Below are 16721 nucleotides of genomic sequence, written 5' to 3'. Positions count from 1 at the left end.
GCCCTCACCCCCAGCCAGAGCCCTCACTCCCAAACTGCACCCTCTGCCCTACCCTGGGCCACCTCCCACACTCCGAACCCCTCAGCCCCACCCCATGTGGCTCTCACATTGAAGGTTTTTTTTGCCAAAGTGGCCCCCACTTTAAAAATACTGAAGAGCACTGTGCTAAGTAGTAAGATGGTGCGTCTCATATTATGTTTTTTCTTTCCCCCCAGGTTAATATACAATCGAACAAGTAAGATCACAGAGCCACCAGATGGAGTGGATGTCAAAGTCCCAGGGTTTGGACAAACATTTTCCTTGGAATTCCTTGACCCTAGTAAAAGAAGTCTTGGTATGTACTAGTTTTGTTCATTGTCACATGTTTAATACCTTTTCCATTACATCTGGTATACAGCACTTTAGAGGACTGCAATTTCAATTCACAGTTCCCTACAGAAGTCTGAGGAAAGCTATGTAGCATTTGTATGAAGTAGGATAGTACATGGGTTCATTTTGCTTATAAACATTAGTATTGTGTATTGTCCTGTCGGAGAAATAACAAAAAAAAAAATCTTGTGTATGTTACATGTCATGTGGCTAACCTGAGAACTTTGTTTGAACGAATGATGCAGAATTGAGTGCTTGTCAATCTGTTAAAATTTATTCAGAATTTAAAATTCTCAGAATGAAACTCCATCAGTCATCCTAAAGGCTTCTGTAGGAAATGAGAGTGCATAGAAAAAAACTCTCTGCAACAGGGGCTTGACAAACCATGTGACAATAATCAGGAACTTTTAATAATTAAAAAAACCTTCTCTTTGCTGCAGCAGCCCCAGGCCAGATAGCCCTCAGGGGAATGGATTTCCATAGCCATTATATGAATTTGGGAGATCTGGCACACCTCCTTTTCTTCCCTTTTCCCTCAAAGAATTCATACAGTAATGGACTCTAAATAGAGGGGTAATTTAGCCCCAACTGCTGTATCTCATGACTATGAATTCCTGAGAAAAATACATCTGACATACTGACAATTTTCATAGGCATCTCCCAGTGAGATTGTACTAAGTCTCTGACCCAAAAGTTGAAGTAATGGAGGGTTAGATTTGATGTATTAGCCTGTTACTGCCACTTGTGATACAAAGATTTCTTAGAAAATACAGCAACTCTTTCACAGAATGTGATGGAAAATAAATGTAATGTGTGCACTTGGTGTTAAGATGATACCTGAACATCCAGTAGCCTTCTTTCCAAATGGGGTTTACTGCTTGACCAGAATTCATAGTGCACTTTGTCATGCAGGTCTTGGTGAGAAGAGCATATGGGAGCAGCTTGTACTTAAAAACACAATTGGCTGCTAATTGATTTTGCTGTGTGAGATGGTCATTTTTCTGCTGAAAGGCTATATATTTTTTTAATTAGCTTTGTATTCTTAAACAGTCCGTGAAGGGATAATAGTGCATTTACAATCTCCCTCTGACCTTTTTAGTGTAGGACACAGTTAAACTGCAGTCCCAGTTACCTTAGAAATCAGTATTTAAATCAGCCCAAACTGCTGATGGGACTTTTGGTACAGAAGGTACTAATCCAAAAGTGAAAAAACCCAATTCTGATGGCCTTAGGATGTTTTAGGCCTCCAGTTAAATGGGCTTTGAAGGTTTCTGCTCTGATATGCTGCCCTGTGTCTCCAGGTTTCATCTTTTGTTGCAGTGTTTGTTTAGGATATAACTGTACTTATCCTCTTTACTAGAGACTCCTCAGGTTAAATAAAATGCAGTTTATCTTATCACTTGTGATAACTAGTCTGCAAATACTCTGTCCATTGTTTGCTATCAAAGCAATTGTGTTCAGCCAATTCAAGTGGATTAAAATTCCTAATCTTTTGATGGAAATAAAAATAGTTTCACAGTAGTTCCTATCCTAGAGCAAATCACAAGCGTCTGAATCTAGGAGAAAATGTATTTAAAGGGCCCACACTAGTCTGTACAAATGTTATCTTCCTACAGTTCATTGGTGGTAATCTCAGTGTAAAAACTCTAGTGTACATGAGCTCTTAAAATTGAGAATAGTTTATCATCTGCACATTGGTAAGCCACCATATTGATGATTAAGTTCAGCATGTACAAAAGGAAGGTAGATGAAAAAAAGTTGTTGTAGGGTTTGTCTCACAACAGTTCAGAGAATTTTTCAGAAGAATAAAACCCCTTTGTATCTTTGGTACATATCTAACATCCTTCACTTTTCCTAACGCAGCCAGCTGTTTAAACTGTGTCTTGGACTACAGTAATAACCTTATTTGTATGGAGGCAGAGTAATCTAACTGGAGTTTAACTTCAGTTTCACTATTGATGGACGCCCAAGAAGGCTATTGTGATGCTGATCTTTGTTCTTCTTTTTCTGTCCACAGGCACTTACTTTTACACACTGGTGCAAAGTCTGGTAGACTGGGGCTACCAGCGGGATAAAGATATAAGAGGAGCTCCCTATGACTGGCGGAAGGCACCAAGTAAATGAAACTTCATTACCTGAATTAGTCATTTTATTGACTTCCTAGGCAGCAAATTTGGCTGAATTTATTACCCTTTTCTTCATGAGATCCCTTTTACAACCCTAATCCTGATTAGAGTGACTGTTAGGGTCCTAACTCTGGGACAACTCCACAGGAATTTTGATAAAACTAACCAAGACTTGGAACAAAGCCCCCAAAATAATAATATTGGAAAGTTCTAAAGCACCTCACTGAAATTAACTTGGTCATCTATTAGGAAGGCATAATCCCCAGAACCACAATGTTGCTTCAAAGTCGAACTCTGTTACTTAATTGCTTTGTCTGGAGAAATCAGCTCCTCCGTGTGTAGTGTCATTAAAATTCAAGGCTAAGGGGTAATGTTCAAAGCTGTATTCTGCATTTACACATTCCTTTAGCTGTGTAAGAAGGTCAGACACCCTGTACTCTTTATCACACTGTAGTCTTTCTTTACTATCTCCTGTCTATAGTTTGGGATAAAAAATACACTCTTCATATTACATGTGAAGACATAATAAGAAAGCAGCACATTCATGCATGTAACATTTTAGAATCCCAGGCTGTTGCCCTGCCCTGAAGAGTTTAATCCTAAAAGATCTAGAACTGAGACATGGTCTTATTTTGAAATCCAGGGTGGTACTTGATGAAAATCAGCGACCCTGATTGTTTGGTAACAGACTGGTCTGCAGCTGGCCTAAAAAAACCTGATAGATGATAGAGAGATGCATTTTATTAGGTTTTCTTCAGTTTGATGAATATTTAGTTACATGTTAGACAGGAATGGTATTGTCTCAGAAGGCACTAACAGGATCTCTAAATTAGCAGTGACTAGTCTTGTTAAATCTTATTAAATCCATTGACAAAATAAAACAAGTTGGCAACTGCTGCATATAGAATTTTAAAAAGGTCAAAAATACAGCTGGACTGAAAAGCCATGGTTTTTACTTAGTGAGCAAAAATGGGAATTTTCCTAAGGCTTCTACCTTACTGTCTTTTGAGTTAAGAATAAAAGTGATCTTCCAAGGAGCTTCAGGTGGGATTTTCAGAAGTGCTCACTGCTGGCGTAATTCTACTCTCATTAAAGTCAGTGTGAGTTTTACCATTGACTTCAGTGGGAGAAGTTAGACCAATGTAGAGCACTTTTTTGAAAATCCTGCCCTTTGATAAATACATACTACTGAGAGAGAAGTGGTATAAATAGTCTTCTGAGCTTCTACATTTTTAGAAACTATTCTAAACACATGAAAAGTGAGGAAAATTTGGCTTCCAGCAATGTCCTGTTTGAATTAATGGTATGAACCTGCTGTCTTTACTTCCAGCATCAAAAACTAAGCTTTTAGAACACTGTATATTGAAAGATGGCATTTGCAAGCAACCTCTTTACTTAACTGTACTATCTTGATGTTTCTAGATGAGAATGGAGACTATTTTGTGGCTCTTCGAAAGATGATTGAGTTGATGTATGAACAAAATGGAGGTCCTGTGGTCTTAATTGCCCACAGTATGGGTAATATGTACACTCTCTATTTCCTCAACCATCAGACTCAGGATTGGAAAGACAAGTACATAAAGGACTATGTGTCACTGGGTTCTCCATGGGGAGGAGTGGCTAAAACCTTTCATGTGCTGGCTTCAGGTAGGTAACCTGCTTAAATACTTGAATTTAAATGGAAGCTACCACAGGATGTTTAAGGGTTACTGTTAACCATAGCATTAGTGGTCAGAGTTTGAGATGCTATAAACGTTCAATTAAAAAACAGCTTTCAGCCCATAAGCTATAATTGCACCAGTTTCAGGCACGATTTCCAAATTCCATTCCCCTCCTATATAGAATATGGTTGAGTGTTCATATCCCTGCATCGAGATGTCCTATTTCCTCCTTTTTGGGATGATGGAATCAGGGGGCAGAAGGGTCTGTTGGTCCCACAGTGGGAATATTGTGCAGGCTCTGCCCATGTGTAAACTCTTGCATGCCTTGGGAGGGGTAGAGCAGACACTGGGACTGAGAGGGGCTGGAATGGGCCTAGGAGCCGGTAGGAGGAATGGCTGGGACCTTAATGAGGAGAGATTAATAAGACTGGGACTTTTCAGCTTGGAAAAGAGACAGCTAAGGGGAGATATGATTGAGGTCTATAAAATCATGACTGGTGTAGAGAAAGTACTTAAGGAATTGTTGTTTCATGCTTCTCATAACACAAGAACTAGGGGTCACCAAATGAAATTAATAGGCAGCAGGTTTAAAACAAATAAAAGGAAGTATTTCTTCACACAACACACAGTCAACCTGTGGAATTCCTTGCCAGAGGATGATGTGAAGGCCAAGACCATAACAGGGTTCAAAAAAGAACTAGATAAATTCATGGAGGATAGCTCCATCAATGGCTATTAGCCAGGATGGGCAGGAATGGTGTACCTAGCCTCTGTTTGCCAGAAGCTGGGAATGAGCAATAGGGCATGGATCACTTGATGATTACCTGTTCTGTTCATTCCCTCTGGGGCACCTGGTACTGGCCGCTGTCAGTAGACAGGATACTGGGCTAGATGGACCTTTGGTCTGACCCAGAAGGGCTGTTCTTATGTTCCTCTGTTCTTACTGGCCTGGAGATACCCCCCTCAATCTCAGTACTTTTTCCTCCCTCTGTCCTCTGCTGCTTCTTGCTTATTTTGTCTGTCCCCCTTGGCAGCTGTATGGCTGCCTAACCCAGCATGGTAGAGTGTCCAGCACATTCCATTCCTTGCTGTTATCCTTCAAACTCCCATTACTCTCAATTTTATATAGCAAAACTGACTTGGAAGCTTCTGAATGTTCTTTTATAAGTATCATGTCAGTTGGCTTGTGCATGAACTCTAAGGGATAACCGCAGACGTGGCAGTTCTTGAGGTATGTGGAATCCTGAGTGATGGCAGAAGCATGACCACCTGCAAAAGTGTGAGCAAGGCGCACACACCTTAACATTTTAAAGTGGTTTTTAAGAAAATGAATCTCTCAAAATGTTTGGCATTATATATTGGTAGTAATGAGAGGTAATATTTGGTAGCTGAAGTGAATATCAAAGAAGACTTAAATTTATTTATCTTCATTTTGTTTAATACAGACACTGTTCTTTCACTAGCCTTCAAGTAATTGTTCCCAATTAAAAAGAACATACAGTACACAGTGTACCTTCTCGTAATTTCAGTGTCATATGGTCATGCCTTAACATCACCTGTAGCAGAGGGGTGAATTAATTTTTGCATATTGCTGCTTAACTATTAAGACATTTGGCTTCCTCTTTAGTTCACTGCTAACTTACAGGTTTGTTTGCAGTTTTTGTTCTTGAAACACTTTTTTACCTGAAAATTAGGATGCATCCAAATGCAGGACATATACCAAAGTGCTTACCAGGCGTGGGTGCTTCAGAAAAACATTTCATGTGCTTAAATAAGGCACTTGGTTTTGAGATGGGAATGTACAACTCAAAGCCACTAATTAGAAAGCTGAAAACGCATATATCCTTATTGGGTGCTTACAGTTGTTTGTTTTTTGTCAACATAGCATTGCAAAATTGATTCCTCTCCCCCAAATGGCATCCTGTGGCTTGCAGGCTTCTGCAGAAACTACTGACTTTCATATGGTGTACTCTAAATATCCAGAGCAGGAGGCTTTACTGGATAACTAATTTTGCATGGTGTATCAGGTGATACAGGATGTGAGCAGAATTAAACAGCACCACGTAGGATCTCCCCATACTTAGTGTTTTGCTTCTTACCTGTTACTGCGTGAGCAATATTTATTGTATGTAGCATCTCTCCTCACAAAGTGGCTGTTTGTACATATGCATACAGAAGAATCACTTCAATTTCTACTGAAATACAGCCACCACTGGGACAGAATGTAGTCACTGTAACAGCGTACAGCAGCAGGAAACAGTATCAACAGGAAGTGAAGGGGAAAGTTAGGTGGGCAGAGTGTAACCGGCAATGTTGGAATTAATCTGTGTGTGAGGCTTTAGCGGCAGGTGTGCCATTTGAGGCACAATTGAACGTTTTACATCATATGAAAAGATAAAGCAAGGGAAAAGTGTTTAAGCACAAGTCTATTAATTGCTTTCAAATGAGCTACAAGGAACAGCTTCAATGTTAAAGTCAAGATAGAAAACATTTTCTTCAGCAAAGTGACAGGAGTATCTTCAGGACCTTGTGGTGTCCACTCTGCTCTCTTCCAGTTTCCTTTCTTAATCCGATTCAGGTGGTGGTTATGTTGACTGTTAGGTGCAATTATATGGAAATGCTGGCAAGCTTAATTAGGGCACCAGAGGTATTGTGCTACAGCCCTCCTTACTGGACCAGAGAATCAATAGTGCCATCTAGTGAGTTTAAAAATACAGCATATTTTTTGCAACTTAAAAACACTTAAAATATCTATTTTTTTTCCTTTTGGTTGATTCACATTCTTCCTGCATGCTTCGGGTGGTATTTCAAGGCATTGTATAGCTGTTGACTTGGTATATGTACTGCATTTTGTAGGATGGTGTATTTTTAAAATTTTTTTTGTACAGCAAGGGTGGTATTTTTTTATGTAGGTGTTCAGAAAATGCACTTGTTCATGTATAGGAGCATCGTGTTTACTTTCTTCTGGTTTACTTATACTCTTTACTCCTGGGGGAATTCTGCAACGAAGATTCTGGGCATACTATTTTCAAATTCTGCAAATTTTATTTTTCAAAATAACACAATATAATCATACCAGTTTCAATTATTTTTGATCATTTATTTCAAAGTATCTGTCAGTAAGCATGCCCCTAACAATACAGGCAACAAAAAAGATTCAGGAAATGTTTTTTGACAAATAGATTCCTTACTAGGCGTATTAATACAGAGCTCTGAGTAATTTATTTAGACTACAATACAGAACTGTATTTCCTGCACCCCTCAGAAGCAGTGCAAAGGCTTGTGGGGTGTCAGGGGTAACAGAGGAGCTTAGGGAGAGGGAAGTAGTTGCTGGGAAGGAGCCTGCGTGTGAACTTTGGAGGGTTGTTGGGTGTGGGTGGGAAAACTATGGAACAGGTTTTGGGGAGCGGGAGGAGGAGGGATTGTTAGGGAGCTTCCCCCATGCAGACCCTGACTGACCCCTAGCCCCCACTGTCGGGCGCATCTGCCCCTGTCCCCATGTGTCCCTGAACCCCCTGCCCACATGGCCCTGCACTGCGCCCCCCATATGTCTCTGTGCTTCCACTCAGCCACCCCATCCCAATTTGGCCCTGCACATCCCTCCCCCATCTTTGGCCCTGCGCCTCCACTCCCATTCAGCCCCTGCCCCAGTCTGTCCACCACCACTAGTCCTTGTGAGCCCCTGTCTGACCCCAGAGCAGCCCCACGCTGTCTGTCTCCCCATAGCACCAGTCTCCTGACTTGGCCCAACAGTTGCTGTGAAGAAGTCAGGGTCTTTCTCTTCCCTCACTGGCCAGGCGCTGCTGCTCTGTTCTGTTGCCACAGCACCCTTTGGCAAAAGGTGGAATTGCAGCAACTTTCCGGCAGAAGCTTTTTTCTGTGGAAAACAATTAAAAATATGCACATCTCATTAATTTTGTATGCACAGTGGCACAGAATTCCCCCAGGAGTAACTCTTCTCAGCAAATAAGGAACAATATAGAGTCTCTAATAATATTTCATAGTTAACAACTTCCATCCAGAAGAATGTCAAATAATTATGTGAGAATTGCTAGTATGCCATTAAAATACAGCCAAAACTTGCCTGGTTTGCAGCTAGCCAATAGTAAAACATCATTAGAGTTTCTAAAAATTATAGATTTTCTAAGACAACATAGTACACTCAAGATGAAATAACTCTATTTTGGACCTCCTATTGATGGACAAAGATGAATTCATCATTGGCCTGGAAGATGGTGGTTGCCCAAGGACCAGTGATTGTGATCTGATTACATTCAATATGCACAACAGAGGACAGGTGTTTTGGTGCTTCCCAAAGTTGAGGAAAATTATGAACAGGAGGAATTAGGAGGAAAATTTTAGACAGAAAAATGTGAATGAAAGTTTTGAGCGCTTTAAGAAGAGTTTATTAAATGGCTAAAAAGCCACAATTCCACAATCCATGAAGAAGATAACTTTGGCTAAAGGCCCAGCCTGGTTCACCAGCAAAGTGAAGGGAGCAATTATAAATAAATAACAAATATATAACAGGGGAGGAGAGGCAGAAAATAAATAGCAATCAGTATAAATACAATGGCTAGCCTGCTGGTATGCTGAGATAGCTGCTTATCATGCTGACCAGTACTGTTTCCTTGTTACTCCCCTCACCCATATGTTATCTCTTGTCTTGTATCTTTCTGATCTGTTTGTACAGCATATAGCACTGGGAGGTCCTGGTCTAGGACTTCTAGGTGCTATGGTAATGCAAATAATAAATCAGAACTTACAAGGTGCAGAAAATTGAAATGTTTAACAGTGAGATTGACTAACCATTGGAACAAACAACCAAAGAAGTGCAGAAGCTAAAGACATCAGCAAAGAATTCATGGCTGGCAGTACTAAGGATAATAAAGCATACTAGAAACAAAAGGAATCCTAGTAATGGTATAGGTGTGTTATAGGTGAAGATGGTAAAACTGGTAGTGATGCAAAAAAAGGCAGGAGTGTTATTAGACATTTTGTTCTGTATTGAGGGGGGGGAAGCAAAATCATCTTCCTCATTAGATATGGACTGGAAGTACTTTATTTATTCATTACTGGCTAATGAGGGTGTTAAACAACATCTGTTAGAGAGAAACATTTTTAAATTGGTAGGTCCATGTAACTGGGACAAGTGAGAGTTAGCTGAGGAGACTCCGGCAGTTGATGTTACATTTTAACAGCATGGAATAGTGGGGCAATACTGGGAAATTCCAGAAGACTGGAAGAGTGTTAATGTTCTGGAAGTATTCAAAAAGGGCAAACTGGATGTCCTGAAGAAGTGCATCTGAAGAAGTGGGTATTCACCCACAAAAGCTTATGCTCCAATACATCTTAGTCTATAAGGTGCCACAGGACTCTTTGCCGCTTTTACAGATCCAGACTAACACAGCTACCCCTCTCATACTTGGATTTCCTGAGTAACTATAGGATGGTTAGCCTGACATTAATCCTAGGCAAAATAAAGGAAACGCTGATATGGGATTCAATTAGTAAAGAATTAAAGGACAGGAATATAATGAATGCCAGTCAATATGGTTTTACAGAATATAGGACTTGTCAAACCAGATTTCATTCTTTAAGATTACAAATTTGGCTGATAAAAGTAACTGCATAGATGTAAAAACAATGAGAAGTCCTTGTGGCACCTTAGAGACTAACAGATTTATTTGGGCATAAACTTTTGTGGGCTAAAACCCACTTCATCAGTTGCAAGTGGGTTCTAGCCCACGAAAGCTTATGCCCAAATAAATCTGTTAGTCTCTAAGGTGCCACAAGGATGCCTTGTTTTTGCTGATACAGACTAACATGGCTACCACTCTGAAACCTACATAGATGTAATATACTTTAACTTAATACTGCACAACCTTCTGATTAAAAACTTGGCTCTATACAAATAGCAGTAAAACACATGTTAAATGGATTAAGAATGACATCTCAAAAAGTAGCTGTCAGTGAGAATCGTGATTGGATGGGGTTGTTTCTAGTGGCGTTCCACAGGGATAGGTACAAAGTCTAATGTTACTAAACATTTTCAGTTGTGGATGACTCACAGATTGGTAGAATAGTACATAATAATGAAAACAGGGCAGTCAGAGCAATCAGAATCACTTTGTAACCTGGGCCCATTCAAACAAAACATGTATTAATACAGCCAAATTCAAGTTATACATCTAGGAAAAAAGAACAGTCTGTACCTTCAGAATGGAGGACCATAACCACAAAAGCACAGTGACTCCAAAAAGAATTTAGGAGTTGTAGTGGACGAGCAACACAGCATGTGGTCCTAGAGCAATGCAGCGGCAAAAAAGAGCTAATATGCTCTAAAGAGCGGAGTAGGGAGGAGCTATTGCCTCTGAATACAGCAATGTTGAGACTGGTATTCTAATGCTGCATACAGTTCTGGTGTCCACATTTTAAAGTGGATGTTGAAAAAAGCCATAAGTGATTGAGGACTGGAGAAAATGTCTTACAGTGAGAAATTTGGAGCTCAATCTGTTAGCTTAGCAAAAAAAGAGGACTGAGGTGAATTGATTAGTGTATAAGTATGTTCACAGGCAGAAAATACAAGGTCCTAAATGGCTCTTTAATCTAGTTGAGAAGGCATAACAGGAACCAATGGCCAAGAAGCTGAAGCCAGACAAGTGCAAATTAGGTGCACCTTTTTAATAGTGAGGATGATTAACTATTGGAGCAAACTACCAAGGAAAGTAGTGGATTCTTCATCTCTTGGCATCTTCAAGACTGGATGCCTTTCTGATAGTTATGCTTCAGTCAAACACAAATTTTTGGGCTTAATACAGGCGTATCTGGGTGAAATGTAATGGCCTATAATAATACTCAGGAGGTCAGATTTGATGATCTAAAGGTCCCTTCTGGCCTTAAACTCTATCAATCTGTGGCCTTTTCTGTGCCAGCAGAACTTCACTTCTTGGAGATGACTGTAAGGGAAAAGTAACTTCTCTACCTGAAAATACAGGGGAATTTTTATAATCAGACGGGCTTGTGAAGAGTCATGGGGTCTTTAGTAATAGGTGATCCAAAATGTGTTGTGTGCAAAAGACTGCACTCAAGCAGCAGATTAGTTGCTAGTATTGTGCAGGAATGCTGGTTCTGGACCGATTGTAGGAGAGAGTGTCACTTGCTGTACCCCAGTGCATTTTCCTTGGTCTACCACTAAATAATGAGCTGGCCTGATCCTGTTTAATTTGACAGGATCCAAGCCAAAGTAGTATATTCCAATCCAGCAGGTGGACATTAAAGTTAGGATCCATGCTTTGTGTCCTGAGCAAAGAAAACACTACTTTCACATTGATTATGTGGTTTCCTTGTGCCTCCGTTGAGGAACATTAGTGTGGTACAGATGAAAGGAGGGTAGTATCGGTTATTTGTAGGATTGTTCTGTTTTGTTTTACAAAGATAACACATGAACCAGTAACTACTGCGGATCCTGCCTCCTCCTCCACGCTCACAAAAGCCATGTGGCAACCTGTGTGGCAACTGTAGCTATCATAAATGAAATTGCCCCAGACAGCTTCAATATGACAACTATAAAATTGCTTGTTACTGAACTGTGAAAACCTGGGTGTTCACCTTGTTCTGCAGTCTCATGAAATCTCTTGAATGCACAAATGTACAGAGGGTAACACCAGCCTGTTCTCCCAACAAAACCATTAAGGGAAGAGTGTCTCTGTGAATCACTGAAAAATCTGCATCTGGAATTCCTTTAGAAAAAGAATTTTAAGACAGCTTTACAGATGGCCAGGATGATTGCCTAATGATTGATGATGTGAAGAACTTTTGGGCCCAAAGCTTCCAAATGAGCCCAAGTAGAAAATATTTTCTTCTTAAAGGACTATCTCAGAAGGGTAGCCTCAGGAAAATGCCATTCTGGGTTGTCTTTAGCAATGTTTCTTGATATTTCAGTGTACAATAAATAAAACTTCTGATCAGTAACAGAAATCTATTTTGTAGGTGACAACAACAGGATACCTGTCATCAGTTCTCTTAAGATCCGAGACCAGCAGAGATCTGCAGTTTCAACCAATTGGATGCTACCCTACAATTACACATGGCCTCCAGAGAAGATCTTTGTAAGCACACCCACAGTTAACTACACTCTCCGGGATTACCAAAAGTTCTACAAGGACATCAACTTTGAGGATGGCTGGCTCATGAGACAAGACACTGAGCCCTTGGTCTACCAGATGATACCACCTGGTGTGCGTTTGCACTGTCTTTTTGGCACTGGTGTAGAAACACCTGACTCATTCTACTATGAGGCCTTTCCTGATAAAGAGCCCAAGATCTATTACAGTGATGGTGATGGTACAGTGAACTTGGAGAGTGCCTTACAATGTCAAAAGTGGGTGGACATGCAAAAGCAGGAGGTGATATTGTTTGAGCTGTCAGGAAATGAGCATATTGAGATGCTGTCTAATGCTACAACTATTTCCTATGTGAAAAAACTTCTTTTTGGTTTGTGACACCCTATGTGGACTGTTTTTTTTTTTTTTCCTCCATCACCTGTGATGCCTTCCCTTAAGTGAGGGGAAAATGCCTTTTGATCCTTTGGTTTTAAAACACTTGGGTTATTTATTTGGTCTCTTTTCAGGCCGTGTTTGGAAAGCTGTTTGGTGTCCTTAATGATCACTTGTCTCTTGGATTAGTGTTCGTAATGCATCATAGTGTTTCACGTTCTAAAGGCGTGGTCATGTGCATTCTGGTACTGCTAGACGAATGTCCATTGTGCATACAGAAGTTCACTTGAACATTTTTCACACCTTTTGTGCAATATGTGCAGCCTATGCTGTTTCTTGTGAGCTTTGGAGAGTTGCGGGGAGAGAAAGAATTGCTTGCTGGTTACTCTCCGTTCTGTACTAAAGCAAGGGAGAGGTTGTCAAGAATTTTTTTGAGTACAGTAACTTTCCCAAAGGGTCACAAAAGTTCTGAATCATTGTCCTTAAATAAGCTAGTAAATATGAAGGTCCAAGCAGGTGGTCTAAATAGACATGGAGTTAAGATATTGCAGGACTTTGGTCATATCCAACTTACCTCTTTCTGTACTGCTGCTGGAGAAGAGGGAAAGTGCATTAATTACTTGAAGTTCCTTATTTGATGTCTTGGAAAAATTGAAGAGAATCCAGTTGTCCTTTAGTAACTTGAGGACTTAGCATCAAGAGTCTAAGGCTGCTGGCTTCATTCTTTAGATTTTTTCCCCCTAATTTAAAAAAAAAAAAAAGGTTACTAGCTGTCACTCCTCATACAATGGCTATGGCTACATGGTGTGTACATTGAAATCCACAGGAATTTGGTATCAGCAAATTTTGTGTGAGGTGCTGCCTTCACATGTCAAAGTGACGACAAGTTATCTCCATTAGTTCAAATGGTAGGTAGATAGATCTCAAAAAACCCAAACCCCCTCCTACCCAAAACAAATAAAAATTAAAGTTCCCACAATGGGGAAAAAACCCTTTGTATGTATCTTGCTTTCAGCCAAGTACACTTCTGCTGTGATCCAGTTTCCAGCTAACTGACCATCTTTCCTATTGGATCAAAATTATGTTTAGTGGAAAAAGCTTAGAATTAGAGAGTATTTATAGAGTAAAATACCTTTCTTGTAGGGGTACTGAGCTCTTAATTTGGGTTGAGAAACAAACATTTAAAAGGGGCACTATGTATTAGGCCCCAGAAAACTGCATAGCACACAACTCTCCAAGAAACTATACTACAGTAGCTTAACCATGTTAGACCACTTGTCACTGCATTTTTCAGAAAACTGCTATGAACACTTCCAGGGTGCAGGGTTCTTCAGAAAAAGTTACCTTAAGAGTTATGCTCATCAGAAATCCTACAGGATTAAGAATCTATTGATTTCTAATGTTAGGCGATTACCTTTTACACAACAGCAAAGTTTAATCAATCCTGTAGTGCATAGAGGTTGTTTGGTGCCATTGAAATATTTGATTAGGATGTGCTGATCTGACAGCGCTCTCTCATGAGTGTTTGTCACTGCAGAATGTAAACACTCTGGCACAGGGTAGATCTAGAGTTCTCAAGATTCTAATATATTTTGTATTAGCTAATCATTTCTAGAAATCCTGACTGGGATCATTGGTAGGTTAAATATCTCCCTGTACAGAAGAGAGAATAAGACTAACTCCCCCTCTCTGAGGGAGGACAAGTAGAATGGAAGGTCTGTCACTTGGAATCAGCTACCTAAGATCTAGTGCTCTGCAACTATATGGCCCAAACAGATTTTCCTGCCTCATCTGTGTGTGCTAGTCCACTGCCAGATCTGAGTTGCCCACGGGCTATCTGTAACACATTGTTGATTGCTTAAATCTTAGAGAACAGAAGGATAAAATCCTTTTTAGTCAGATTGGTTTTTTTTTTGGTAGGCTTTTGTAGATTGGTGCACCAACAACCACAGTTCTATTCTAAGGCTCTTCATATGGTCTAACTCCATTGTGAACAAACTACTGTAAGACTGGTCTGCAGTAGATACAACTATGCAAAGTAACTGATTCAAAAGTCCAGCTTTTTCAAGTCTGTTATCCTTACCCAGGTAGAATGCATGCTTGCTAACTAGCACCAGGATGGGAGGAACTGGAATCTGTATTGGCTCCAAGCAAAGACTGAATATTGGTAGGGCTGTAGAAGGGACTCAGGCTCTACCTGGTCTGGAGGATTTTTTTAGAACTGGTTTACATTGGAAGCTTTCCAGCTCTCTGTGTGCTTAATCTGGAAATGCTTAAAAATCTACAGCAAAAGGGTTTTTTTTTGGCTTTGCCACTCTGTGCACTTGAAGCAGAAAAATTAATGCTTCCAAAAGAGCTGCACTAGATTACTCTGTTCTGATCTAGCATTTGACATTTACTGTAATTTTTCCCTTTGGGAAATGCTTCCAGCTGATTCCATCTCATACTTTTACCTTCGTGCCAATGACCCTTTAGTCCACACTCACTTAGCTTTCCATTAATAGATGGACCCTACAGTCGCTTCTTGTGCTGAATAAGTCTGCTCTGCTGCTTTTACTTACACTGGTAAAGAGAGGTTGACAGCCCTCTTAAACTTTGTAGGCTTGCTGTGATTTGTCAGCATAAATCCTTGTTTCTTTCCTGCGCAGAATTGCACATCTTGTGTTAAAGTGTGGATGCTGAGGACTCAGTAGTTAAAGTATCCACACATCTAATGATTCCCTTTGGTTGGGGGTGCTTTGTAAGACAGATCACAAGTCTGATTTCTCATTTTCCATCAAATCCTCCTGAGGCCTGCTCTTTTGTCTACCGTGCAATCCCAGGATAGAGATGTCCTCAGTATGAAATAAATGGAGTACCGAAAATACACGGCTAAACATCCCAAAAGGTGGAAGTAGTTAAATTGTGCATTTCCCTTTTCTACTAGAAGTCTGTTCTCTTTATTGCGTGACCCTCTGCTTTAGAGGGCAAACCCAAGTCTATTTAGAATCATTTAGTAGGGTTGTTTGCAGTGTTTTTATAGCTATGTTGGTCCCAGGATATTAGACAAGATGAGTGATGTGTAATATCTCTTATTGGACCAACTTCCGTTAGTGAAAGACAAGTTTTCAAGCTTACACAGAGCTCTTCTTCAGGTTGGTGGTAAGACTGCTAAAGTATGCAGTCGTAAGTATTCTACGTTCTTGTGGAGAAACTAGTCTGAGGAAATAATTATTGCTGGGGAAAGAGGAAAATAAAGTGAAGTACCTCAGGTGCTTTGCTTCACTGGTTTGAAATGTGTAATTTGCTGAAATTCCTTCTGAGTTATGCTAATTACTTATCATTTGTGAATGTCTGTTTTTCTCCTAATCTTCATTTTCAGGATATTTTCAGAAACCAAAAGTAGTAGAGGACCAAAATGTATTTCTTATTTCTAACAAAATGTAAAGAGAGAGAATTCTGGAGGGACTTCAGCTGTTAGTGTAGTGCTGCTGCAATGGCACTACGTGATTCTGCTCAGAACAGAAGATTTTAATATCAAGCAATAAATGCAAAAGAATTGTAGGCCAAAGAAAGGAATGTTTGGCATTAAGATATTTCTTGAAGCAAGGTGTGTTCAAGGCCCTCTTAAATTCAAGGAATGTTTGGCAGTTACTTTGCTGCTCTAAAAGTAACAGTATTTTGTATGAAATATGATCTGGTGAGACCCAGCATTTTATATATTTTCCTCTTGTACGACTGAGTTATAGATTTCTGCATATTTTATTGTCAGACTTTGATAACATAATAAACTTTATCTAATATTGAATGCGTTTTGTCATGGATAACACACAACTACAGATGCTGCTCTCTCTCTCAAATATGCTACAAGTCATGAATTTATTCATGCTTATTGCTGCTTAAAAGGCAGCATTTTAACCAAATTATGAGCTGAACCAGAAAGCAGCATAGCTTCCTTCCAGTGTAGAGCAACCCCTTTCTTTAGAAGGGAAACAGAAAATACAAAAAAAAACCCTAGGAGTCCTTGTGGCACTGTAGAGACTAACCAATTTATTTGGGCATAAGCTTTTGTGGGCTAAAACCCACTT

General features: G+C 39.9%; 1 protein-coding gene and 1 long non-coding RNA gene across 2 annotated transcripts in view; one reads left to right on the top strand and one right to left on the bottom strand.

Moving 5' to 3' along the window:
- The window catches only part of PLA2G15 (phospholipase A2 group XV), a 29042-nt gene extending 12601 nt beyond the window's left edge, over positions 1-16441 (top strand). The window contains exons 3-6 of the mRNA XM_084644225.1: positions 216-334; positions 2387-2485; positions 3918-4142; positions 12149-16441. Coding sequence (XP_084500351.1) covers positions 216-334; positions 2387-2485; positions 3918-4142; positions 12149-12660 — 955 coding nt within the window. The 3' untranslated portion in view covers positions 12661-16441. The remainder of the gene's footprint in view (positions 1-215; positions 335-2386; positions 2486-3917; positions 4143-12148) is intronic.
- LOC311528805 overlaps positions 13287-16721 on the bottom strand; it is a 166326-nt gene continuing 162891 nt past the window's right edge. The window contains exon 3 of the long non-coding RNA XR_014713707.1: positions 13287-13394. This is a non-coding gene — a long non-coding RNA (uncharacterized lncRNA). The remainder of the gene's footprint in view (positions 13395-16721) is intronic.

Source organism: Lepidochelys olivacea (assembly GCF_965140295.1).
Source record: "Lepidochelys olivacea isolate rLepOli2 genome assembly, chromosome: 12".
NCBI classification, from domain to species: Eukaryota; Metazoa; Chordata; order Testudines; family Cheloniidae; genus Lepidochelys; species Lepidochelys olivacea.
Note: the sequence above shows the minus strand (reverse complement) of the source record. Positions and strands in the feature narration are given on the sequence as shown.